Below are 27,012 nucleotides of genomic sequence, written 5' to 3'. Positions count from 1 at the left end.
GCCCACTTTGCCATCGAGGACGAGATAGTAATAAGATATACACTTGGATTGGTTTCTCTTCCAAAATACTTCCATTTAATATAGTCATTGTGTGAAAGCTAATTAGCAAGAAAGGAGATTGACAGACATGCTTAGGAAAATAGCTACATACCATACCACCACACCAAACTTTTTTTTTTGTTTTTTGAACAAATGGAGAAAAGACCAGCCAGGATGACTTCCCACAGGGAAGGGATTTAAGGGCTGCCCCCATGAATTTCTTCAGACCACAACAGCTACTTCCTCCTCTTGTATCTGTAAGAAAATCAGAGAGTTAAGACCAGAATGAGGATGGAGAAGCTCCTTTTCCATGAAAGGTTTTTATCTCTAATCCCAAACAGCCATAACCTATGCCCCTCCAAAACAGCCAGTATCACCTGGATTTAGATTTAAAGTTTCCTCCTCGTCTCTGGTGGGGCAAGCCCAACTGTTTCCTTTCTTCAAAAGAAGGGCTGTGAAAGAGAAGATGAGATGCTGAAATGAGCAAGCTGTTGAACAAATGGGTGTTGTCTCACCCCCACCTACCCAGCTCCTACATGAAGCAGCAGCATCTCTGGGATGCATCATTTTCAGGCCCTAAGTTCTAAGCCTTTATGTGTTTCCACCTGATAACATGTGTTTCTGGAAGTCAGGGCCCAACTTTAAAACAAGGTTGAAAGAGGCCCTTCTTAGGTATATACAACTACTCGGGAAGCTTAGTCTGCCCCTATCCCAACCTTGGGCTGGGGAAAGTGACGTGCGACAACATACGCCTAAGAGCAAGCCAGGACTCTGTTTGGGGTTCTGTAGGATGGAACTTGAGATGAAAGAGTTATCACTCCCCTGAAAGAAAGCTCCATTTCTGAACCCAACAATGTACTATTTCTCCTCCAAGGCAGGAACAGTGCTAACTGAACAGCCCTCTCCTGGTCTCATCTTGGGATCCTCAGATGGCCCTGAGAGGGGTGGGGGGGTGAAGAACAGACAGGTACCCTTGAATTTACATAGTATAAAGCATAGTATAGGTATGCAAAAACTGGGAATGGGGAAGAAGGGAGAAGACTCATAGCTTCCATTAGAATACCAAGGGCTCCATGATGACTTAAAATCCTACCCAGCTCGATACTGTTTCAGGGCCTTCTTGCTTGTGTTGGTGAGTTCTTCATCAAATACAGATTTCTTCCCCTGCTTTTGCTTCTTGGCTGTGCACAGAGAGAATGGGTTACATATGGTTGTCTTTGGCCCAAGCTCCTAAATCCCCTTAAGTTCAAGGTAATGATTCCAAGTTCAGTGGATGCTCTGGCATCCAAAGACTATCTTCATTCTGTCCTCACCAGATCCTCCAAGTAGCAGCTGGTAAGGCCTTAGGCCCCAGAGTCAGAAAAGCTGGCTTTCAAATCCTAGTTCTCACCAACCACAAGGTCACTGCACCCCTTACACCAATGGCGGGATAGCTGTACACGTTGGTACATACTAATTACTCAAATAATGTGGGCTATCGTCGTCATCCCTCAGATTTTCTCCCTGACCCAAAGCACAGGTTTCAGGGAAAACCTTCCTACAAGCTCCTTGGGGCTCCCCATTCACCTACCAGGACCTCTCACTGGCTCCTCCTCGGGCATGGCTCGGGCCCGCTTGGCTCTGCGATTCCTCTTCGCTAGCCGTTCAGCAAACATCTGCGCCTTGAGGATTTCAAACTGGGACCTTTCCTCTGCCTAGGGGGAGGGGGGAGGTGTGAGTGCGGAACACACCAGGCCACTCCGACCCACCCCACCAAGTGGGTCCAAACTCCAAAAGGGAGGCCACTCACTGTCATCTCCCCCTTTTTTTTGGCATCCTTCATAAACTTCTTCCTTTTCTTCTTTCCTCTTAAGGCCAAGTCAAATTCCTGCAGAGCTTTGGCAACTGGGATGAGAAGAAAGCATAAGATTTCAGGGATGATTTTATCTTTTTTTAAGCTTATGATAAGAAGTGCACATGTTTTAAATTGGTAAGTTAGCAGATTAAAATGAAAAGTGGCAAGCACTTCTTGGCCGGGTGCAGTGGCTTATGCCTGTAGTCCCAACACTTTGGGAGGCTGAGGTGGGTGGATCACCTGAGGTCAGGAGTTTGAGACCAGCCTGGTCAACATAGTGAAACCCTGACTCTACTAAAAATACAAAAATTAGTCGGGCATGGTGGTACACCTGTAATACCAGCTACTCAGGAGACTGGGGTGACAGAATTGCTTGAACCTGGGAGGAGGAAGCTGCAGGGAGCTGAGATCGCGCCACTGCACTCCAGCCTGAGCAACAGAGCAAGACCCTGCCTCAAAAAAAAAAAAAAAAAAAAAGCCACAGGCACTTCTTCCACTGACTACCTCCATCTCGCTAATAACATGCTTTTCTGACTATTTCTCAATCCATTTAAGATACTCATTACAAACCTCCTGCTATGAAAGATGAAGATTTAGGTCACTTACACTACTTTACCCACCAATACAGTTATAACTATTTTTATCAGAAATTTAACTTATAAACACCCTTTTTTGTCCCATCAAATACAGACAGTATTTCTAAAATTGCTGGTATACCCTCTAGGAGGGTAATTATGCAACCTCTAACATAACTAGAAATACAAATATCCTCTGACCCACTATTCCACTTTTAGGAATGAACCCTGCAAGGCAAATATATACTTGCTTAATTGTAAAAGGGCATATGTACAAGGTTATTCACTACATCACTTGTTTATAATAACAAATGATTGTTTTTTGGGTTTTCTGTTGTTGGTGATGGTGGTTTCTTTTGAGACGGGGTCTCATTCAGCTGCCCAGGCTGCAGTGCAGTGGCAGAATTTTAGCTCACTGCAACTTTGACCTGCCTAGGCTCAGATGATCCTCCTACCTCAGCCTCTCAAGTAGTTGGACTACAGGCATGTGTCACTACGTCTGGCTAATTTTTTTATTTTTAGTAGAGATGGGGTTTTGCCATGTTGCCCAGGCTGGATGGCAAATGATGTAAACAACCTCAGTGTCCCTCAACAATCTACTCATATGATGGAGGAACGTGAAGCCATTAAAAAAAAAAACAACAGGGAGCCCGGCATGGCGGCTCACGCCTATAATCCCAGCACTTTGGGAGGCCTCAAAAAAACTAATAGGGGGCCAGGCGCAGTGGCTCAAGCCTGTAAGCCCAGCACTTTGGGAGGCCGAGACGGATGGATCGCGAGGTCAGGAGATCGAGACCATCCTGGCTAACACGGCGAAACCCCGTCTCTACTAAAAAATACAAAAAACTAGCCGGGCGAGTTGGCGGGCGCCTGTAGTCCCAGCTACTCGGGAGGCTGAGGCAGGAGAATAGCGTAAACCCGGGAGGCGGAGCTTGCAGTGAGCTGAGATCCGGCCACTGCACTCCAGCCTGGGCGACTGCGAGCGACTCCGTCTCAAAAAAAAAAAAAAAAAATACAAAAAATTAGCCGGGTGTGGTGGCGGGCACCTGTAGTCCCACCTACTTGGGAGGCTGAGGCAGGAGAATGGGGTGAACCCAGGAGGCGGAGCTTGCAGTGAGCCGAGATTGTGCCACTGCACTCCAGCCTGGGTGATAGAGCAGGACTCCGTCTCAAAACAAAAAACAAAAAGGGCAGCCATGTGTGGGCCTATATAAAACATATCTCTAAGCTTCAAAATTAAGTGAAAAGGCAAGACATAGAACAATATGAGCTTATAAGTGTTTTGGGTCTTTTTTAAAGGAAGATGGAGAGGAAATCTATATTAAATATCTCCTGATATTTAAAATAATTTAATAAATTTTAAAAATTATTTTTATTGTGGTTATATATACATATATAAAACAAAGGTTGCCATTTTACCCAATCTTAAGTATACAATTCAGTGGCATTACTTAAATTCACAACATTGTACAACCATCACCACTAACTGTTTCCAAAACTCCTACCAGGAGGCTACTCACTGCCATCATCGAAAACAGAAGCTCTACAACCACTAATAATTTCCTATTACCCTCCTTCCCCTAGCCCCAAGTAATCTATAATCTACTTCTATCTCTGTGAATTTGCCCAGCTAGGTACCTCAGGTAAGTGGAATCAGACAGTATCTGTCCCTTTGTGTCTGGATCATTTCATTCAGCTTAATATTTTCAAGGTTCATCCTTATGGAATGTATCAGAACTTCATGGCTGAATAATATTCCATTGTGTGTATATATACACACATCCCAAATTTTGTTTATCCATTCACTTGTTGATGGACATAGTTTGCTTCCACCTTTTTGCTATTATGAACAGTACTTCAAAGAACACTGGCCTCTAAGTATCTGTTTGAGTCCCTGTTTACAGTCCTTTACGACAGTGGTCTCCAATCCCCAGGCTGACGTACCGGTTCCAGTCCATGGCCTATTAGGAACCAGGCTGCACAGCAGGAGGTGAGCGTTGGGCAACCAAGCATTGCCACCTGCACTCAGCCTCCTGTCAGATCAGCAGCAGCATTGGATTCTCATAGGAGCATGAACGCTATTGTGAAGTGCGCATGCGAGGGATCTAGGGTGTGTGCTCCTTATGAGAATCTAATGCACCCCCCAACATGCCAAATGTGGAAACACTGTCCTCCACAATACTGGTCCTTGGTGCCGAAAAAGTTGGGGACCGCTGCTTTACAGTATAGAACTAGGAAAGGAACTGCTGAGTCCTGTGGGGTAATTCTGTATTGAGATTGCTGCAGAACCTCCCTGACTTACTTTTCTCCTTCTTCCTCTCTTCTTTGGTCTGGAACCAGTTCCTCTCGGGCTCTTGGACCACTGCCTCCTTCCCCTTCTCCAGGAGCCGCTTTGCTGTATTGATCTGTAGAGATAACACAAGGATGCCTGCTGTGAAACCTGTATCTACTAACACAGGAAGCCACGGCCTACAAATGCCTGTGGCTCTGATGGGAGAAACATTTCAGAAGGGCAGCACTGGCAGGGATGCAGCAGCTTGCTCACTGAGCAGCCTCGTGAACAAGATCCCACCTCACAGCCTCACCTGGGCTTCCGACTGCTGCATCTCTTTCTCCTCCGCCTCTAGCTGCAGAACTGCATACACATCTTTCTCCATTTTCTCAATCTTGTCCCGGAATTTGAGGATGACATCTCAACAGGAGAAAATAAAAAGGATTTAAAAATAAGGGTAGGCCTGGCATGGTGGCTCACAACTGTAACCCGGCACTCTGGGAGATTGAGGTGGGAGGACTGCTTGAGCCCAAGTTGAGGCCAGCCCGGGCAACATGGCCAGACTGTCTCTCTACCAAAAAAAAAAAAAAAAAAAAAACACCAGGCACAGTGGCTCAGTGGCTCCCGCCTGTAATCGCACGCTTTGGGAGTCCAAGGCAGGTGGATCATCTGAGGTGAGGAGTTCAAGACCAGCTTGGCCAACACCGTGAAACCCGGTCTCTATTAAAAATACAAAAATCAGCTGGGTGTGGGGGCACACACCTGTAATCCCAGCTACTACTCAGAAGACTGAGGCAGGAGAACTGCTTGAACCCACGAGGCGGAGGTGGCAGTGAGCCAAGACGACACCACTACACTCCATCCTGGGCGACAGAGTAAGACTCCATCTAAAAAGAAAAACTTAGCCATCATGGTGGCACGTACCTGTAGTCCCACCTACTCAGAAGGCTGAGGAGAAGAACTGCTTGAACTCAGGAGTTCCAGGCAACAGTAAGCTATGATCGCACCACTGTACCTGGGCAACAAAGCAAGACCTTATCTTAAAATAAAAAAAAATAAGGCGGTGGCTCAAGCCTGTAATCCCAGCACTTTGGGAGGCCAAGGCAGGTGGATCACAAGGTCAAGAGATTGAGACCATCCTGGACAACATGGTGAAACCCCGTCTCCACTAAAAATATAAAATTAGCTGGGCATCGTGGCACACTCCTGTAGTCCCAGCTACTTGGGAGGCTGAGGCAGGAGAATTGCTTGAACCCGAGACGCGGAGGTTGCAATGAGCCGAGATAGTACCACTGCACTCCAGCCTGGTGATAGAGCAAGACTCCATCTCAAAAATAATAGTATTAGGTGACTACTAATATAATGAAAATAATTTAGCTGTGCATTTACTGACATAGGAAATGGTGTTGGTAATGTGTGCCTTCTCTGTTTCATATCCCCCAAACTACCCGGGGGGGCCCTTGCCTACTGCTCTGATCTTCTGTGTGTCCCTGCTCACCACGCCTGAGCCTCCTGACCTTTCTCTTGTTCTCACACATTAAGCTCGTTCCTACCTCACAGCCTTTGCCCTTTGTTCTCTCAGCTCAGCACTTTGCCCTCAGACCTCTCCTGGCTGCCTCATTCCGATCATCCAGGACTCAGCTCCAATGCCAGCTGTGCAGAGGTCTTTCCTTAACAGCTTAATGAGGCACTCTCTTCCTGTTGTTCTCAATCACATCTACTGTTAGCTTATTTATTGTCTCTTTCTCCCACCAGAACAATAGCTCTGCTTTGTTCCCTGCTGTATCCCCAGCACCTAGAACATAATAAATAGCACTAGGCCCACAGCAGGACTCAATAACTAGTCACTGATTAAATGAAGACAATGAAAATGAAAAAAATAGCCGGGCGCGGTGGCTCAAGCCTGTAATCCCAGCACTTTGGGAGGCCGAGACGGGCGGATCACGAGGTCAGGAGATCGAGACCATTCTGGCTAATACGGTGAAACCCCGTCTCTAGTAAAAAATACAAAAAACCAGCCGGGTGACGAGGCGGGCGCCTGTAGTCCCAGCTACTCGGGAGGCTGAGACAGGAGAATGGCGTCAACCCGGGAGGCGGAGCTTGCAGTGAGCTGAGAGCCGGCCACTGCACTCCAGCCTGGGCGGCAGAGCAAGACTCCGTCTCAAAAAAAAAAAAAAAAAGAAAAAAGAAAAGGGACATTTAAGAAAGGAAAAATGGTTTGAAAGGACATACACCTAAATGCTACCAGTGGTGAGCTCTTTGACACAGAATTACATTTTTGTTTTTTTATTTACTAATTTCCAACAATCAATATGTACTTTTTATTTCATTTTTTAGAGACAGGGTCTTGCACTTTTGCCCAGGCTGTAGTGCAGTGGCGCAATCATAGCTCACTGCAGCCTCAACCTCCTGGATTTCAGCGATCCTCCTGCCTCAGCCTCCTGAATAGCTGGGACTACAGGCACACACCACCACGCCCAGCTAATGTTTTTTTTTTTTTTGGGACAGGCATCTCACTACATTGCTTAGGTTGGTCTTGAACTCCTGGCCTCTAGCAATCCTCCTGCCTTGGCCTCCCAAAGTGCTGGGTTACTTTGGGTTACAAAGGCAAGAGCTACCATGCTCAGACTAAATATGTATTTTTTTTATAACTTTAAACATTTTTAAGGCTGGGCATGGTGGCTCATTACTGTAATCCCAGCACTTTGGGAGGCAGAAGGTGGGTGGATTGCTTCAGCCTAGGAATTCAAGAACAAAACAAAACTAAAAAAGACTTTAAAGAGGTTGTGCTTTATAGGACCCCTACAGATCAGAGGAACAAAAGCAATGAAAGGACCTAAACAGAATGAGTACTGATCTCTCTCTTCCCCCCACCAATAGTAAGAGAAAGAGGAGATTAGTGAGAATTTTGCCCCAAGCGACCTTCTCTTCCTAATTTTCCACCTAAATGGGGCACTGTGTTTCTGTCATAATTGCCTTCTACACACAGGAGGCAAGCTCAGAGAGGTGAGGCAAAACCTGTACATGGTCACTCAGCAAGGAAGCAGCAGGGCTGGAATTCAAACCTGGCTCTGAACTGCAAAGCCCTTGCACTGTGCCCTTGCCCCACCCACGCAAGCCCTTCCGCACTGCCGCAGGGCTGCCTGCTCACCTTGGGGAAGGATCCTGGCCTTCACAGGCGCCTTGGCCGCTTTTACAATCTCCTTCAGCATCTTCCGCTCATCTTCTCCCACCAGAGACACTGAGCGCCCAGCCCTGCCAGCACGTGCTGTTCGCCCCACCCGGTGGACGTAATGTTTGATAGTATTAGGCATAGTGAAGTTGATTACCTAAAAGGTCAAAAATGAACATCAGTCAGGCCTGGCAAGGGAAGGGGGGTGCGAAGAGGCAAAAAGACTTCCACCAAAAGTCCGAGGAAGATAGGGTCTGCTCACCGTTTTGACCCCCTCAATATCAAGTCCACGGGCTGCCACATCAGTGGCCACGAGGATGTCAATCTGTTCATCCTTAAAACGCCTAGAAACAGTCACAAACAGCTGTTCATCCAGACACCCTCCCCTAATAATGCTCCACAAGAGCCTGAGCCAGCAGAGGACAGAGCAGGGCATTAAAATGGAGATAGATTCTAAATGTGAGCACATGGGATATTTACACCCACCCTTCAACAACCCATCATACAGAGCAAGCATAGTTCTGTGTCTGCTAACAGCATGGGCAATTGTCTCAGTTTAAATCAGCCTATCTTTCCCAAACACCTCTCAGCACCCTCTGATGAACAGCGTTAGGTGGAGAGTTCTAAAGGGTTCCTCCTTGCCAACCACCTTGATGCCATTCTCTGAGGATTAACCAAGAAATCACATGGAAAGCACACAGCACAGTGCCTGGCAAAGTAGATGCTCAAGTAATGGCTGCTGACTTTGACTCTAAATCTTGTTCAATCAGACCCAGGAATGTTCACCACTCTCAGAAAGCTTCAGAGAAGAGACCATGTGCTGCCTTTCCAAGCTGGCTTCCTCTGTCGCCCCACACAACAGCTCCCATGCTAGGGACAAGCACCCAAGGGCATGAGGGTCATCTCTGACTATGTTCTACATGCATCTAAGACATGACCTCACAGTGGTTAGGTTAAAATGTTCAAGGCCAAGATCATCCTATGTGTCCCCTGCTAATGCTCTGACAGAATGCTCAGGGTCCTCTTCTTCCCTCTATCTGCTCCGCCCCAGAAGGATGGTGGGAGCCTGAGTCCCCACCCCAAATGTTACCGGAGGGCCTCCAGCCGCTGCGTCTGTGACAAGTTGCCATGGAGCTCGCCCACCTGCAGTCCCATGAGCCCCAGGAGGATGTGCATGCGGTGGGCCTGCTTCTTGGTCTGCGTGAACAGCATCACATGGTCAGGGAAGGTCCTCGTCAACAAGGCTGGCAGGAAGAGAGGACTGAGCTGGCAGATGTTTCTAGGCTTTTATTCAACATGTACCCCCTCCTCATCCACAAAGTATGGTCACTGTGCCTGGCACTGGATAGACAGGCACTGTCCCTGTCCTGTGGAACTCAAATTCCAGGGTGGATACAGAGAAACCAATCCCTGGGGGGGGTGAAAAATGTTGTAAGAGAGAGTGCAGGGAGGAAGGGGAAGCAGCTAAGGGCTGGCCTCTATAAAGAGGTGACATTAGGTTGAATGATAAGGCAGATGATCCATGGGAAGATCCAGGGGAAGATTCTAGACAGAGGAAATGGCAAACATGAAGGCCCAGAGGCAGGAACGAGCTTATAGTGAGAAGTGCAAGCAGGCGGCCGGATGTAGTGGCTCACGCCTGTAATCCCAGCACTTTAGGAGACCAAGGAGGACAGACCACTTGAGGCCAGGAGTGCAAGACCAGCCTGGCAAACATGGTAAAACCCTGTCTCTACTAAAAATACAAAAATTAGCCAGAAGTGGTGGCGAGTGCCTGTAATCCCAGCTACTCAGGAGGCTGAGGCACGAGACTCGTTTGAACCCAGGAGGCAAAGGCTGCATTGAGCCAAGATCGTGCCGTTGTACTCCAGCCTGGGCGACAGAGCAAGACTCTGCCTCAAAGGAAAAAAAGAAAGTGCAAGCAGGCGAATGTGGCTGGAGCCATAAGCAAGCCTACATGGCTGGGGACTCCGGGCAGGCCAGGGCCAGGCCCGAAGAGTCCTAAAAGACTCACTAAGACATTTGGATTTTAGTCTAAAATCAATGGAAGCCACCGCAGGGTGTTCAAATAAGGATGTAACAAGTACAAATGTGTTCTGCAAGCAATCATCATAAATGCTCTGCAATGCAGTCACAAAGGGCCAAGTGGAAGCGGGGAGCTCGAGCAAGAGGCTGTACAACGATCCAGGCGACAGAGAACAGTGGTCTGGACTGATGGGTACAACCACAGCTGATGCCAAGTGGTTGGGAGTTGAGCAGGACACAGAGAGGATTGGTGAGGCGATAAGGCAAAGGGAGGAAGGACCCGTGGAGAAGTGAGGCAGCGGATCATCGTTAGTGCAGTGCAGCCTCTGCGCTGGGGAAGACTGGACGGCAGAGGCGCCGGGGAAAAACCAAACACTTCGGCATGGACACCACGAGCTCAAGGAAGCTGACCAGCCCACCCTGCCCAGGCTCGCCCTCAGCTGCCAGCTGCCACCTGCCACGATGGCTTCCCGGTCTCCTTCCCGATTAGGCCGGATCCGGATGAACTCCTGCCGCAGGAAGGGAGCCACATCCGTGTTGCTGTTCACAAATATCCGGACAGGATTCTTCAAAGAGACAGAAGCCAGATCTTTCACCTGCCAAGCACAAAGCCGGGTTTGCTCAGCTGGCAACCGGGTAGTGGGGAAAGAGGCAGCAATGCTCACCCCAGGCAAACCCCCTCAACTCCAGTCAGGGTCCTCTGCACGGCCCCCTCTGTGCACACCCGCCACCCGCCACAGAGAAGTCCAAGTCCCTCGGCCCACCTTGTCTGTCATGGTGGCTGAGAAGAGCATGGTCTGGCGGTGGTGGGAACACATTCGGATGATCTCCTTCATCTGCTCCTCAAAGTACTCATCCAGCATCCTGGGAGCAGAGAAAGACATGTCAGAACCGGGGAGAGTGCTCTTCGGTCACAGTGAGGGACACAGGATTGCATACCGGCTGCTGTTTGTTGTCACTGGTTACATTTAGGACTCATCTATTTTATTATTTTATCTTTTCACCAAGAATTATCATTTTGCCACATTTGCTTTGTCTTTTTGTGGCAAGTCAGTCACAGATGTCATAACACCTTACCCCAAATATTTCAGCACACAACTCCTAAGGACTAGGGCCTTCTCTTACAGAAACACAACTTCATCAACACGCCCAAGACTTTCAAGTGGGTGAATATCTAAAGTACAGGCCACATTCACATTCCTTCAGCTGCCTCCAAGTGTCTTTTTTTTTTGAGACGGAGTTTCACTCTTGTTGCCCAGGCTGTAGTGCAATGGCGCGATCTTGGCTCACCGCAACCTCCGCCTCCCAGGTTCAAGCGATTCTCCTGCCTCAGCCTCCTGAATAGCAGGGGTTACAGGTATGCACCACCACGCCCAGCTAATTTTGTATTTTTAGTAGAGATGGGGTTTCTCTATGTTGGTCAGGCTGGTCTCAAACTCCCAACCTCAGGTGATCCGCCTGCCTCAGCCTCCCAAAGTGCTGAAGTTACAGGCATGAGCCACCGTGCCAGGCCAAGTGTTATTTTATTTTATTTTATTTTTTAGAGACGGAGTCTCGCTTTGTCGCCCAAACTGGAGTGCAGTGGCCGGATCTCAGCTCACTGCAAGCTCTGCCTTTTGGGTTTACGCCATTCTCCTGCCTCAGCCTCCCGAGTAGCTGGAACTACAGGCGCCTGCCACCTCGCCCGGCTAGTTTTTTGTATTTTTTTTTTTTAGTAGAGACAGAGTTTCACCGGGTGAGCCAGAATGGTCTCGATCTCCTGACCTTGTGATCCGCCCGTCTCGGCCTCCCAAAGTGCTGGGATTACAGGCTTGAGCCACCGCGTCCGGCCTGCCAAGTGTTATTTTATAGTTACCTTTTGTTTTAGTACAAAAACCAAAGTTCCTGCCTTGCAACTGGCTGCCACGTCTCTAGTCTTCCTGCATCTAGAAAAGCCCCTTCCGCCTGGGCAGCATGGCAAAACCCTGTCTCCACAAAATATACAAAAATGAGCTGGGGCCAGGCAAGGTGGCTCATGCCTATAATCCCAAAACTTTGGGAGGCTGAGGCGGGAGGGTCACTTAAGCCCAGGAGTTCAAGACCAGCCTGGACAACACAGCGAGACCCCGTCTCTATTTATTTAATTTAAAATAAGCCAGGCATGGTGGCGTGTGCCTGTAATCCCAGCTATGTGCGGGGACTGAGGTGGGAGGATCACCTGAGTCTAGGAAGTAGAGGCTGCACTGAGCTAGTGTTCGCACCATGGCACTCCAGCCTGGGTGACAAAGCAAGACCCTGACTCAAAAAAAAAAAAAGAACGAAAAGGCCCCTCATCCTTCTCGCACTTTGGATTCATCTAATTATTTCCCAGTAACTGGATTCAGAGAAATTCTCAGGACAGAACTGCTGGGTACAGCTGTGCCCTGTATTCATGCTCCATCACGAGACACTGACGGCCAGTTTGTTCCAGAACTGGGGATGTGAGGTTGGTCACTGCCTATAGTGTCTGCCAGATTGCTCCACTGTAAAGGATCCTTTTTCTCTTTATATATAATAGTAATCTGTGAGATTCCTTGGATTCCATATTTTCAGCAAGCCCAACCCCTTACAGCACTTCTCTCCCAGTGCAGGCTACAGTCTAGGTCCAGGTATCACACAGAGCTATCTTCTGATCTTCCAAATCTCAACTACCTCATCTGCTTTTTTTGGTCTTTTGAGATACATACTTGAATATTTTCCCTCCCCCTTTAAAACCTAAACCAGATCACGTCCCCTTGACTTAAAATGATCTCCTTTTCATCCTTTAGGCCTCAGGAATGGGTCTTTTGTTCTGGGGGAGTCAGCCAATCGGTTATTCAACAAGTATTTACTGAGTGCCTGCTATATACTAGACACGCCCCTATGCCTGTAGCCCCTTCCTGAATACTGTATCCTAGGGAGACAGGGGAGACATGGCACTCCATGAACCCTCAGTGACAATGCAGGCAGGATAGGAGGAGCAAGTTAGGGCAGGACCATCACAGGGAGGCCAGCAAAGGCCCCACTAACAAGGTGACAACTGGAACAGAAACCTGAAGGGGCAGGAAAGGCTCCAGGCTGAGGAAACGGCAAACACAGAAGACACAAAGTGGGGGCGTGTGGACAGTCTGTGCCGACAGGTGGGCTGTGGGGTGTGAAACCAGGAGAACACGCAGAGAATTCAGAACAGCTGGAAGGATGGAGCTGCCATTCCCCAAGCTGGTGAAGATTCAGGGAGGGGTGTCAGAATCAGAAGCGGTTTAAGGGCCTGTAACCTTAGCATGCCCTGGGGCTGTTTGAGAACTCCTTCCCCTGCCCCACCTCCAGCCTCAGTCCAGAGTTCAGGAAGAGTTCCTTCTGTTCAGTCCCAGAGCAAAGAGGTGAGCAGACAGCACACGGCACACCTAAGAGAGCAACAGAGAACTGGGGGCAGGGTGCGGGGAGAGGGAGTCCCCGTTGCAGTCACAGAGGCCCTGTGGGAGCCACGCTGGCACTTCCTCTTCCTCCCTCCTCAGCTCCTCAACACTGTGATGAGCATATGTCCTTATCTCCCATTTACAAACGAGAAAAGATTTTGTTCTGAAAATCTAAATGTTTCCAAATCTCCCTTAGGAAGTGGCAGGGCCAACATTTGACTGGCCTTATCACTTAACCACCATAATAGAGAGAGAAAGATTTTAAAAACACAGGCTAAGGCTGGACAGAGGCCCCAGCATCAGTGGCTGATCTGGTATCGCACACCAAAGGCCATGGCCCAGAGCCGCAAAGAACAACGCAGTGTGGCAGGTCCACATCCTGGTTGTGGGCCTTGGAGCCCCACAGTGCCCTGGGGCCCACGCTGGGAGGAGCACCTGTCAGCCTCGTCCAGGATGAGCACCTCGATGCTGCTCAGGTGGAAGGAAGGGCAGTTGTGGAGGTGATCGATGAGCCGGCCTGGGGTGGCGATGAGGATGTCAGGCGCTGCCCGAAGAGCTGCTTCCTGAGACTTCACGTCCAAGCCGCCTGCAAAGAGGAAGAGCCCCATCAGGCGGCCGGGTCAGCTGCTCATGGGTGTTGACTGAGCCCCAGCCGCTCACCAAGCCTCAGGCCAGATGCAGAGGAAACCACTGAGAGAGTAAGACTAACAAAGGCCCAAGCACACAGGTTTCCCAACACACTGGGAAAGACAGATCATGTTATTAAAATTGTGCTAAGTGCCAAAATCAACAATGATGATGACACAAAAGCACTTCAGAAGAGAATGCATGGGCCGGGCACGGTGGCTCACACCTGTAATCCCAGCACTTTGGGAGGCCAAGGCAGGTGGATCACCTGGGGTCAGGAATTCGAGACCAGCCCACCCAACATGGCGAAACCCCATCTCTATTAAAAATACATAAAGTAGTTGGGCGTGGTGGTGCACACGTATAATCCCAGCTACTTGAAAGCGGTGGGAGAATCGCTTGAATCCAGGAGGCAGAGGTTGCAGTGAGCTGAGATCACGCCGTTGCATTCCTGCCTGGGCAACAGAGTGAGACTTCCTCACAAAAAAAAAAAAAAGAGAGAATGCTGAAACATGCAAGGACTAAGAGAAGCAGCTGTGGAAAGTGATGAAGTGTCTGTTACAGGAAGACAAAGATCACTTCTGACTTCCAATTGCACAAGGAGGACAAAATGCAAGCTAGATAACACTATCATATAACTTCATTGGAAAAACGCTGTCCAAAATATTTGATTTATTATTCTCACAAAGCAGAAATTATATCCCAAATTTGGTCAGTACCAACAAAAAAATGTTCATAGTTGTCAGGTTTCATTTGTCAAGGTTGGTTAAGTCTCAATCAAATCCCACCTGCCTAAAGCACTATGAAAACACGTCGACTGGGCACAGCGGCTCACGCCTGTAATCCCAGTACTTTGGGAGACAAAGGCAGGCGGATCACGAGGTCAGGAGATCGAGACCATCCTGGCTAACACGGTGAAACCCCATCTCTATTAAAAATACAAAACATTAGCTGGGCATGGTGGCGGGCGCCTATAGTCCCAGCTACTTGGGAGGCTGGGGCAGGAGAATGGTGTCAACTGGGAAGAGGAGCTTGCAGTGAGCCCAGATCGCGCCACTGCACTCCAGCCTGGGCAACAGAGCAAGACTCAGTGTCAAAAAAAAAAGAAAAAAAACATATTTTTAAGTGAATTCAATCAACACAAAGGCCTATCCTGGCACCTGGCACCAACACCAACAGATGGCAGGGCACATCCATCCTCCACCCCACCACAGTCTCTCAGGGGCTGGCAGCCCTTGGCCAGAAACTCACCCACAGCCAGGCAGGTGGTGATGTTGCAGAACTGGGCCAGCTGTCTGGTGACAGAGTGCACCTGGATGCCCAGCTCTCGGGTGGGCACCAGCACCAGCACGCGGGTGACTGGAGCCTGGCGGGGTTTGTAAATTAGACGCTCCAAGACAGGCAGGGCAAAGGCGGCAGTTTTACCTGGAGGGAAGGGCAGCAAGGAAGCAAATGAGAAGACGTTCAGTTCCCTCCAGCGTTAGGTTTTCACCAGAGCACAGAAAAACTACGTCTGGTCGGGGGAAATAAAGGAACTTATTTTTCTTTTTTTTTTTTTTTTTTTTTTTTTGAGACGGAGTCTCGCTCTGCCGCCCAGGCTGGAGTGCAGTGGCCGGATCTCAGCTCACTGCAAGCTCCGCCTCCTGGGTTTACGCCATTCTCCTGCCTCAGCCTCCCAAGCAGCTGGGACTACAGGCGCCCGCCATGTCGCCCGGCTAGTTTTTTGTATTTTTTAGTAGAGACGGGGTTTCACCATGTTAGCCAGGATGGTCTCGATCTCCTGACCTCGTGATCCGCCCGTCTCGGCCTCCCAAAGTGCTGGGATTACAGGCTTGAGCCACCGCGCCCGGCCAGGAACTTATTTTTCACAGAATACTTTTTCTGCTTTCAAATCACATGGTCAGGCTCACATACGTAATCCCAGCACTTTGGGACGCCGAGGCAGGCGGAATACCTGAGGTCAGGAGTTCAAGACCAGCCTGCCAACATGGTGAAGCCCCAATTCTACTAAAAATACAAAAAACTTAGCCGGGCATGCTGGCAGGAGCCTGTAATCCCAGCACTTTGTGAGGCCGAGGCAGGCAAATCACCTGAGGTCAGGAGTTCGAGAACAGCCTGGCCAGTATGGTGAAATCCCATCTCTACTAAATACATAATAATTAGCCAGGCGTAGTGGTGGGCGCCTGTAATCCCAGCACTTTGGGACGCCGAGGCAGGCGGAATACCTGAGGTCAGGAGTTCGAGAACAGCCTGGCCAGTATGGTGAAATCCCATCTCTACTAATACATAATAATTAGCCAGGCGTAGTGGTGGGCGCCTGTAATCCCAGCACTTTGGGAGGCCGAGGCAGGTGGATCACGAGGTCAGGAGTTCAAGACCAGCCTGGCCAACACGGTGAAACCCTGTCTCTACTAAAAATACAAAAAACTTAGCCGGGCATGCTGGCAGGAGCCTGTAATCCCAGCACTCTGAGAGGCTGAGGCGGGTATATCACTTGAGGTCAGGAATTCGAGACCAGCCTGGCCAAGATAGTAAAACTCCATCTCTACTAAGAATACAAAAATTAGCTGGACATGGTGGTGTGTACCTGTAATCCCAGCTCCTCAGGAGGCTGAGGTAGAAGAATCGCTTGAACCCGGGAGGTAGAGTTGCAGTGAGCCGAGACTGCACCACTGCACTCCAGCCTGGGCGACAGAGCAAGACTCTGTCTCAAAATAAAAAACTTTACTCCTCTGACATGACAGGGCCAGGAAACCATGGTCACAGAGATCAAGGATACCACAAGAGGATTAAATGAAAATGACCTTCCCCAGACCCTTTGAAATTTGTGGCCCATTACTAGACCGGACATCCTCTCATGCACTGTTTATCTTACAAAATTAATCCTTCAGTAGGCCAGGCACGGTGGCTCACACCTGTAATCCCAGCACTCTGAGAGGCTGAGGCGGGTATATCACTTGAGGTCAGGAATTCGAGACCAGCCTGGCCAACACGGTGAAACCCTGTCTCTACTAAAAATACAAAAATCAGCCAGGTGTGGTGGCAGGCACCTGTAAACCCAGCTACTAGGGAGGCTGAGGCAGGAGAATCACTTCAACACAGGAGGTGGAGGTTGCAGTGAGTCAAGATTGTGCTACTGCACTCCAGCCTGGGTGACAGAGTGAGACTCCATTTCAAAACAAAAACTTAATCCTTCAGTAGGCTGGGCGCGGTGGCTCAAGCCTGTAATCCCAGCACTTTGGGAGGCCGAGACAGGCGGATCACGAGGTCAGGAGATCGAGACCATCCTGGCTAACACGGTGAAACCCCGTCTCTACTAAAAAACACAAAAAACTAGCCGGGCGACGTGGCGGGCGCCTGTAGCCCCAGCTACTTGGGAGGCTGAGGCAGAAGAATGGCGTAAACCCAGGAGGCGGAGCTTGCAGTGAGCTGAGATCCGGCCACTGCACTCCAGCCTGGGCGGCCGAGCGAGACTCCGTCTCAAAAAAAAAAAAAATCCTTCAGTAAACTGAATAAGCTCTGCAGTCTACGAAACACTGTTGTATCAGTGTCAATTTTCTGGTTTTGATTTTGTCCTACAGTTATGTGGGATGTCACCACTGATGAAGGATTCGAGAGACCCTATACACTATTTTTGCAACTTGCCATTGATCTACAAATACTTCAAAATAAAATCCTTAAAAATTTAAAAGTCCTTTACTCTCTCAATTGCACCAGTATATCTTTTTTGTGTTAAAAAAAATTTTATGGCCAGGCACGGTGGCTCATGCCTGTAATCCCAGCACTTTGGGAAGCCAAGATGGGAAGATCGATCACTTGAACCTGAACCTAGGAATTCGAGACCAGCCTGGACAACAAAGTGAGACCCCTATCTCTACGAAATAAAAAATAAAAACAAAATAGTTCAAAAAACCAAGAGTATTTATTTAGCAAACCAGCCTTTTGGTAAGTCAACCTAGAGCCCAGCCCTGGCTGTCACACCCTTCCGCCTACCCCGGGTCCCTATCCTTCTCACCTGTCCCAGTGGCTGCACAGGCACAGATGTCCTTCCCCAATAGACCCACAGGTATGCACGCCTTCTGGATCGGGGTGGGCTGCTTGAAGCCCATGGCTGTAATGGCCTGAGGAAAAAAGACTGAGTCAGACAGGGTTGAGCAGGGGAAGTCTCAGCACGACGAAAACAGGGCAGGTTTCCAGACAAGTGGGGACCACACCAATCCCCACCAATCATTCATTCCATAAACATTCACTGAGCGCCTGCTACGTGTGAGGTGGTGTTCCAGACACTGAGGACACAGCAGTACATAAAAGAAATAAAAAACCCTGCCCTCAGGAAACTTACAGTCTGGTAGAAACAGACCAAAACCAAACACATGTCATATGGAGATACGCTGCGGAAAACAATGCAGCGGTCAGAGGGGCAGCCGGGGAGTGCTATTCACAGTAGGGCTGCCAGGGAAGGTGTCACTGAGCAAGGGATACTGAGTTGAACCCTGAAGGAAGCTAGAGAGCACCCCAAAAGATTTCTGGAAGAGGCTTCCAGGCAGAGGGAAGAGCAAGTACAAAGGTCCTGAGGAAGAGGAGGCCTGACCTGTTTGAGGGCCAGCAAGGAGGCCAGTGTGGCCAGAGCAGAATGAATGCAGAGGTGTCATCAGAGAGGGCCAGAAGGGGCAGAGCCTTGTAGGTCAATATAAGGACTTGGGCTTTTAAGCCAAGTGAGACTATGAAGTACTGAAGGACTTACAGAAGAAGAGGGACATGATGGAACTCATTGCTTAAGAGAGTTCTCCGGCAACTGTGTGGACAAGAGAGTTGAGGAAGGCAAAGAGATACGCAGAAAGTCCAGTTAGGGGTGGCTGCAATAATTCCATGGTTGCCAAATAAGCCACTACTGGCCAGGCGCAGTGGCTCAAACCCCAGCACTCTGGGAGGTTGAGGCAAGAGGATTGCTTGATGCCAGGAATTTGAGACCAGCCTGGGCAACATAGCAAGACCCTGCTTCTGCAAAGAAAATTTTTTACAAGAAGCTGCTACCTTTAGAAGAGGGCGGGAAAGGTTCATGTCCTGGAATGAGAGGTTTTCATCGTACTGAGATGCATCTTCAAAAAATCCTCCTGCTTCCTACGCCAGAAAACCAAAAGAGAGATGAGAATTCAACAAAAGGGCCAAGAAACCCAAATGACCTTAAACTCCTTTCGGATTGCCAGCGAGCTGCACACTGTCTTGCAGCCCCGAGCTCACCTGTCCTTTCTTCTTCTTCTTCTTCCGATCCTTTACTTTGAGTGTATCTATGGAGAAAAACTTAGCTGATGACCATGGCTCAGACTTACAAAACACTTGCATTCTGCTGGACACTGTCCTAAGTGCCAATACCACACATCAGCCTCTGAGGGGTGACCATCATCAACTTCATTTCACAGATGAGGACACTTTGTGGCAGCATGGTGAAGTAACTTGCCTAAGGTCAGAGAGAAAGCTAACCCAGTGACTCTGGTCCAGAGACCAGGCTCTCGACCACTACACTGTATTAGGATGCTTTAGCACACATTTCTGCAAGAAATACTTATTGAGGGCAGAAGCGGTGGCTCACGCCTAAAATCCCAGCACTTTGAGAGGCCGAGGCAGATGGATCACCTGAGGTCAGGAGTTCAGGACCAGCCTGACCAATATGGTGAAACCTCATCTCTACTAAAAATTAGCCAGGTGCCTGTAGTCCCAGCTACTTGGGAGGCTAAGACAGGAGAATTGCTTGCACCCGGGAGGCAGAGGTTGCAGTGAGCCGAAATTATACCACTGCACTCCAGCCTGGGTGACAGAGTGAGATTCCATCTCAAAGAAAAAAAAAAAAAAAAACATACTGAGCACCCACTGTGTGGCTGGACCCATCTGAGTATGTCACCCCAAATGAGTTTGTATCACAGAGGCAGCCAGCAGCCGCACGGGGCTAACTGGGAAAAGAGTAAACTACCTACAAAGCACAACAACCCAAACAAAATCCCAACAGAAAAGAGAACCTAAAAGAAAGGATTCAGCGGGCACAGTGGCTCGTCACACCTGTAATCCCAGCACTTTTGGAGATCGAGGCGGGAGGACTGCTTGAGCCTAGAAGTTTGAGACTAGCCTGAACAACAAAGCAAGACCCCATTCGTATGAAAAAAAAATTAGCCAGGCGCAGGGGCATGCACCTGTAGGCCCAACTACTTGGGAAGCTAAGGCAGGAGGATCACTTGAGCCAGTGAGTTCAAGCCTTCCAGTGAGGTATGATGGCACCACTGCACTCCAGCCTGTGGATGGAGTGAGACCACATCTCTTTCATTTTGTTTTGTTTTGTTTTTTGAGACAGGGTCTCTTTCTGTGGCCCAGACTTAAGTACAATGGGACAATCTCGGCTCACTGAAACCTCCACCTCCCAGGTTCAAGTGATTCTCATGCCTCAGCCACCTGAGTGGCTGGGATTACAGGTCCATGCCACCACACCAAGCTAATTTTTGTATTTTTAGCAGAGACGGGGTTTTACCATGTTGCCCAGGCTGGTCTCAAACTCCTGGCTTCAAGCGATACACCCATCTCGGACTCCCAAAGTGCTGGGGTTACAGGCATAAGCCACCGTGCCCAGACAACATCTCTTAAAAAAAAAAAAAAAAAAAAGGCCGGGCGCGGTGGCTCAAGCCTGTAATCCCAGCACTTTGGGAGGCCGAGACAGGCGGATCACGAGGTCAGGAGATCGAGACCATCCTGGCTAACACAGTGAAACCCCGTCTCTACTAAAAATACAAAAAACTAGCCGGGCGAGGTGGCGGGCGCCTGTAGTCCCAGCTACTTGGGAGGCTGAGGCAGGAGAATGGCATAAACCTGGGAGGTGGAACTTGCAGTGAGCTGAGATCCGGCCACTGCATTCCAGCCTGGGCGACAGAGCAAGACTCCGTCTCAAAAAAAAAAAAAAAAACAGAAAGAAGTTCAATAGAGTTCAATGTAGTAGGCAGAACATCTTAAACTGTGCAGAAGAGTGGAGGAAACCCTACAAAGTAAAGGAGGATGTCTTCTGATCTCCTGTCCCCGTTGCTGACACCTCCGCCGTAACGTCTACCTGCTTTGGTGAGGATGTGCTCATCAGCTGATGAGTAGTCGGTCTCTGAGGCTTCATCTTCTGAGCCTTCCTCGTCATTCCCTTGAAGGTCTTCCTGCTCTTTTGGTTCAGAGCCCTCCTTTGTTTCTTTCTCCTTCTCCAAATTCCCAGACTTGGCTTCTTTAACCTGGGAAAAAAAAATTAAAGCGAGGGTGATGACAAACTTCTACAAATCCAGAACCTAAGAAGAGCAACAGGAAGCTCTCCGGCCTGAACAGATGGCTGTGGGGACTCTCAGTACAGATGCACAGCAAATGCACAGAAGAGCGCGCCTGCCCCCGTCATGCCCCACTCTGTAAGGGCTTCCAGAGAGATGCTGCGGTCGCGGTGAGAGTAAAGTGTGGGGCATAACAACGAGAAATAGCCACTTTTCCTCTCACCTCTGTTTTCCTTTTCTTTCGAACTTTCTCAATCTTCTCATCTAATGTAGTGGCTATCCTCTGCAGATAAAAATAAAGAGGTGAAAAGAAATTTTCATAGAAACATCAAATAAGAGAACAAATTCCTCATAATTAATTTGAAAAAGAAAAAATGTTGGCATTCTCTGAAAATATATATACATATTGTATATACAAAAATTTTAAAATCCTCTCCAGATGATCTTGAAAAGGCAATGCTGGTAAGGCTGAGCGCAGTGGCTCACGCCTGTAATCCCAGCACTTTGGGAGGCTGAGGCAGGCAGATCACCTGAGGTCGGGAGTTCAAGACGAGCCTGACCAACATGGAGAAACCCCATCTCTACTAAAAATACAAAATTAGCTGGGCATGGTGGTGCATGCCTGTAATCCCAGCTACTTAGGAGGCTGAGGCAGGAGAATCGCTTGAACCCAGGAAGCAGAGGTTACAGTGAGCCAAGATCGTACCATTGCACTCCAGCCTGGGTGACAGAGTGAGACTCCATCTCAAAAAAAAAAAGAAAACACAAAAAATTAGCTGGGCGCGGTGGTGGGCACCTGTAATCCCAGTGACTCAGGAGGCTAAGGCACAAGAATCACTTAAACCCAGGAGGCAGAGGTTGCAGTGAGCCGAGATATTACACTCCAGCCTGGGAAACGGAGAGAGACTCTGTCTCAAAAAAAAGAAAAGGCAATGCTGGTTTATTTCAATCAGAATAAGGACCAGCAAAGCCTGGATTACACTGTTCTGGACAGGCAATCTTTCTCTCTGGTGCACATGAAATGGTAAATAACTTGGATGCATCTTCTAGTTTAACCAGATTCACGGAAAGGCATGGGATCTTGGCAAACAAGCAGATGACAATGACATCTGTGGTAGCTTTGGCTGTGCTGTGTAGGCAGGGACACTGCACAGTGACACCACAGGAGACACCTGGCAAGTGCTCATACTTCGTTTGGTATTAGTCAAGCAACAGAGTAAGACTCCATCTCAAAAAAAATAATAATAATACAGAAAAATTAGCTGGGTGTGGTAGCGCATGCCAGTAATCCCAGCTTCTCAGGAGGCTGAGGCAGGAGAATTGCTTGAGCCTAGGAGGCAGAGGTTGTGGTTAGCCAAGATTGCACCACTGCACTCCAGCCTGGATGACAGAGCAAGACACAGTCTCAAGAAAAAAAAAAATAGAAAGGAAGAAAGAAATGAGGGTAACACCTCTCTCAAAAAAAAAACAAAACTCAAAAAACTCAAAAAAAAAAAAAAAGACAGTGAGTCATTTGTGATCTCATCAAAAGTATACCAGATACTTTCTTTTTTTTTTTTTAACCAGTTATTTTCAAAGGAGTTCTAGTATCTGCTGAATGTAAACTGATGGTCAGTCAGGTCAGGACTAGGCCCTGAAACCCACAGTCCAATCTTAATAGTCCAAGGTCTGGAACTGTCCATCACTGTCAGACTCACCTTCTTCTTGAGTTGGCTCATGACATCAGTCAGGGCCCAGCTGCCATCGTAAGTCCCTTCCTTCTCAGTGAAAATGAAGTCAGGATTGAAATCAGCACTGCGGTTCTTCCCCAAGGCTTTTTGTCGTCTGCCCAGCACAATAGGCCCCTGGGAAGAGTAAGAGACAGTGTGACTTTGGGGCTGAGATAAAAAACAATAGGAAGAAGGGGACAGGCACAGTGGCTCATACCTGTAATCCCAACACATTAAGAAGCCAAGGCATGTGGATCATTTGAGGTCAGGAGTTCAAGACCAGCCTGACCAACATGATGAAACGCAGTCTCTACTAAAAATACAAAAAAGACAGGCATGGTGGCTCACGCCTGTAATGCCAACACTTTGGGAGGCCGAGGTGGACGGATCACGAGGTCAGGAGCTCAAGACCAGCCTGGCCAATATGGTGAAACCCCGTCTCTACTAAAAATACAAAAATTAGCTGGGTGTGGTGGCACGCACCGGTAGTCCCAGCTACTCGGGAGTCTGAGGCAGGAGAATTGCTTGAACACGGGAGGCAGAGGGTGCAGTGAGCCAAGACTATACCATTGCACTCCTGCCTGAGCAACAGAGTAAGACTCCATCTCAAAAAAAAAAATAATAATACAGAAAAATTAGCTGGGTGTGGTAGCGCATGCCAGTAATCCCAGCTACTCAGGAGGCTGAGGCAGGAGAATTGCTTGAGCCTAGGAGGCAGAGGTTGTGGTGAGCCAAGATTGCACCACTGCACTCCAGCCTGGATGACAGAGCAAGACACAGTCTCAAGAAAAAAAAAAATAGAAAGGAAGAAAGAAATGAGGGTCACACCTCTCTCAGCAACTGATAGATCAAGCAGACCAAAAACGAGCAAGTCTATAGAAAATTTGAACAGCACAATTAAAAAGCTTCATCCCAATGAACATATACAAAACACTGCATTTCTCATTACAAGATGCATACGGAATCAAAAAAAGTCAAATTCATAGAAACAGAGAGTAGAATGGCGGTTGCCAAGGGCTCGGGTGTGGTGGAAATGGAGAGATGTTGGTCACAGGGTACACACTCTTCAGTTCTGCAACGTACAAGTTCTGGGGATCCAATACACAGCATGGTGACTACAGTTAATAACAATGTATTGGGCCGGGCAAGGTGGCTCACAACTGTTATCCCAGCACTTTGGGAGGCCAACGCAGGAGGATCAGCTGAGGTCAGGAGTTTGAGACCAGCTTGGCCTACATGGTGAAACCCCGTCTCTACTAAAAATACAAAAAATTAGCCGGGAGTGATGGCGCATGCCTGTAGTCCCAGCTACTAGGGAGGCTGAGGCAGGAGGATTGCCTGAACCTGGGAGGTGGAGGCTGCAGTGAGCAGAGATAGCGCCACTGCACTCCACCCTAGGCAATCGAGCAAAACTGTCTCAAAAAAAAAAAAAAAAACGAAGTGAATGAGACTGGAGTGTTGGTCATGAAGTGAAGAGGAGAGCTGTGAGAGATGAAAGTCAAGGTGGAAAGGACAAGACCGTGAAGGACCTTGAAAGCCACGTGAAAGCAGCCTGGAGAGGTGTTTTTTGGTTTTGTTTTTTTTAAGCAACTTGAATCACTTCTTGAAAAACAAACACAGACAAACACCAAACACTGAGTTGGTGCCCGGCGCAGCCCGTAGGGTTGGAGGCCAGCCCCGCATCATGGGTGTGATCAGGCACTGTGTGCCTGTGCAGGGGCCCGGCTCCTGGGGGACTGGCCCATGACCTCCCACGCCGCAGGCTGAGCCCAGGCCTGGCCAAGAGGGGGCTGCAGCCAGTAGGCCTGGGCGGCCACCGGCGCCCACAGGGGACATCAGGGAAATGGGGGCAGTGTGCGGGACCCACACGCTGCCTGAGGAGTCTTCGCAGAGTGGACAGGCCTGGGGCTCTGAAACCCACAGTCCAATCTTAATAGTCCAAGGTCTGGAACTGTCCATCACTGTCAGACTCACCTTCAGGTTGACTCACCTTCAGACTACCAGCAGGTTGGAGAGTTTTAAGCAAGGGAGGTCTCTAAAGTGACTGTATCACAAAGAGATCCTTCTGCTGCTAAGCGAAGAATACACTGGAAGTGCTCAAGATAAAGAGATGAAGATGAAGTACGTTTGGACTGGTGGTGTGCTGGTGTGCAGGCATGAGACAGCAGTGGCCGGAGCTAAGGTGGGTACAGTGTGAATGGAGAGAGGCGGAAGAAGCTTAAGAGAGATTCATGAGCTAGCTTGCAGAGCACTGGCGGTTCTGAGGAAGAAAAAACTGTCAAGAATAACTCTAAGGTTGCTGGCTTGAGAAGCGAACAGGATGAAAGCGAACACAAGTTCAACTCTGGAGGAGTTGCATTTGTAGAGGCCGTGGGACATCTGAATAAATGTATCAAACGGACAGATGAGACTGCAGAGGGGACAACATCTGGGCTGAATGTTTGAAGGGCAAGCATCCTTTTCAGAACACCGATCCCTCTTTAATTGCCATACTGCTTAATATCTGCAAGCCCCCACACCACCATACGCTTCAGGAGAGTGGCACTCACCTTGTTCATTGCTACGTCCCCAACGCTTAACACTAGGTCTAGCACACATAAGTATGCAATAAACACTGGCTCGATGAACATATGAATGGACAGCTAACCACAGCTCCTTGAGCAGGAACCAGGGCTGACTTCACCTCTTAAAAGGTGTAAGAGACCTGCATGTCTCTTACACAGGGCGTGGTTAAATATCAATTCAGTGAATGGATACTGAGTTCAGCAAGGAGACAGGGAACGACACGGCCAAAGAAGCAGGCGTACGTAGAGAAAACCTAGTCGCGGGAAAACTGAGGAAGATCTTGGGGTCCCGGCGAGATCCTTTTAGGGAAACTTCCCGGGCTGGCAGGCGATGATGAGGATTCGGGGACAGGGACCTGAGGAATCGCGGGGAAAAGCAGTCAAGGAAACCCAAAGACCAGAACCGTCCTCATACCTCTTCTTCCTCGTCACCGGAGTCAGACTCCGGCTCCACCGGCACCTCGTCATCCTCGCCTATGGTCCCGATTAAGCCGAGGTCCGTAAGCATGTTGTCGCAGAAGCCACTTCCGGAAGCGAGCACAGCGTGCGGACCAGCACTTGACTTTTCGCAACCTCCTCGTCGTCATTGCGCATGTACCATGCGTCACTTCCGTTCGAGAGCCCCTGCCCCTCTCCCCGTTTCTATCTCTTAAGAGTGCGCATGCGGCAATCTGGGGCGCAGTTTCGTATGACGACATCAAGGGGCGGGGCTTTTTTAGGTAAGCAAATTCCACGGTCTCCGGCCTCAAAATGGTGGGAATGTTTGAGGAGGGTGCAAGGGGTGAGAGAGTCTAAAGAGTTGCATTTATGGGCCGGGCGCGGTGGCTCAAGCCTGTAATCCCAGCACTTTGGGAGGCCGAGACGGGCGGATCACGAGGTCAGGAGATCGAGACCATCCTGGCTAACACAGTGAAACCCCGTCTGTACTAAAAAGTACAAAAAACTAGCCGGGCGAGGTGGCGGGCGCCTGTAGTCCCAGCTACTCGGGAGGCTGAGGCACGAGAATGGCGTGAACCCGGGAGGCGGAGCTTGCAGTGAGCTGAGATCTGGCCACTGCACTCCAGCTTGGGCGACAGAGCGAGACTCCGTCTCAAAAAAAAAAAAAAAGTTGCATTTATAAACTCTAGATGTGGATATTTATATTAAAAAACTGTAGAAGAAAATACAAAAAGCAGAACAAAATACAATAAGCAGTTAGCTGTGATTGTTTCTGGGTGGTAAAGTTCTAAGTAATTTTTTTTCCTTTTTTTTCTTTTTTTTTTTTTTGAGACAGGGTTTGGCTCTGTCGCCCAGGCTGGAGTGCAGTGGAGATCATGGCTCACTGCAACCCCGACTTCCCGGGCTTAAGCGATCCTCCTGCCTCAGCCTTCTGAGTAGCTGAAAGTACGGGCGCCACCACCATGCCTGGCGGAGTTTCACCATGTTGTCCAGGCTGATGTCGAACTCCTGGGCTCAAGCAATCCTCCTGCCTCAGCCTCCCAAACTGCTGGGATTACAGG

The 27,012-nt window shown here is 49.0% G+C and overlaps 1 protein-coding gene across 1 annotated transcript; it reads right to left on the bottom strand.

Moving 5' to 3' along the window:
• Positions 1 to 48: 48 nt before the first annotated feature.
• DDX27 (DEAD-box helicase 27) lies at positions 49 to 26,176 on the bottom strand. The gene is made up of 21 exons (XM_033186695.1): positions 25,929 to 26,176; positions 22,938 to 23,084; positions 21,464 to 21,523; positions 21,045 to 21,210; positions 19,199 to 19,245; positions 18,992 to 19,078; positions 17,973 to 18,078; positions 15,209 to 15,382; positions 13,766 to 13,916; positions 10,682 to 10,781; positions 10,372 to 10,513; positions 8,983 to 9,136; positions 8,155 to 8,299; positions 7,872 to 8,049; positions 5,034 to 5,140; positions 4,751 to 4,853; positions 1,829 to 1,923; positions 1,610 to 1,733; positions 1,133 to 1,220; positions 417 to 491; positions 49 to 294 (listed from the first exon to the last, which is right to left on the bottom strand). Exons 1-21 carry the CDS (start codon positions 26,019 to 26,021, stop codon positions 276 to 278), a joined length of 2,361 nt encoding a protein of 786 aa, XP_033042586.1. The 5' UTR covers positions 26,022 to 26,176; the 3' UTR covers positions 49 to 275.
• Between the last annotated feature and the right edge of the window lie 836 nt (positions 26,177 to 27,012).

This window comes from Trachypithecus francoisi, unplaced genomic scaffold, assembly GCF_009764315.1.
Source record: "Trachypithecus francoisi isolate TF-2019V2 unplaced genomic scaffold, Tfra_2.0 Lachesis_group21, whole genome shotgun sequence".
Taxonomy (NCBI): domain Eukaryota; kingdom Metazoa; phylum Chordata; class Mammalia; order Primates; family Cercopithecidae; genus Trachypithecus; species Trachypithecus francoisi.
Note: the sequence above shows the minus strand (reverse complement) of the source record. Positions and strands in the feature narration are given on the sequence as shown.

Excerpts from the sequence above, each read along its gene's own strand:
- DDX27 (XM_033186695.1), bottom strand. The coding sequence starts at position 26,021 with ATGCTTACGGACCTCGGCTTAATCGGGACCATAGGCGAGGATGACGAG. Across the intron at positions 13,917-15,208 it reads CACCACCTGCCTGGCTGTGG|GCGGCTTGGACGTGAAGTCT; the intron begins GTGAGTTTCTGG and ends TCCTCTTTGCAG. Across the intron at positions 1,734-1,828 it reads AAAAAAAGGGGGAGATGACA|GCAGAGGAAAGGTCCCAGTT; the intron begins GTGAGTGGCCTC and ends CCCTCCCCCTAG.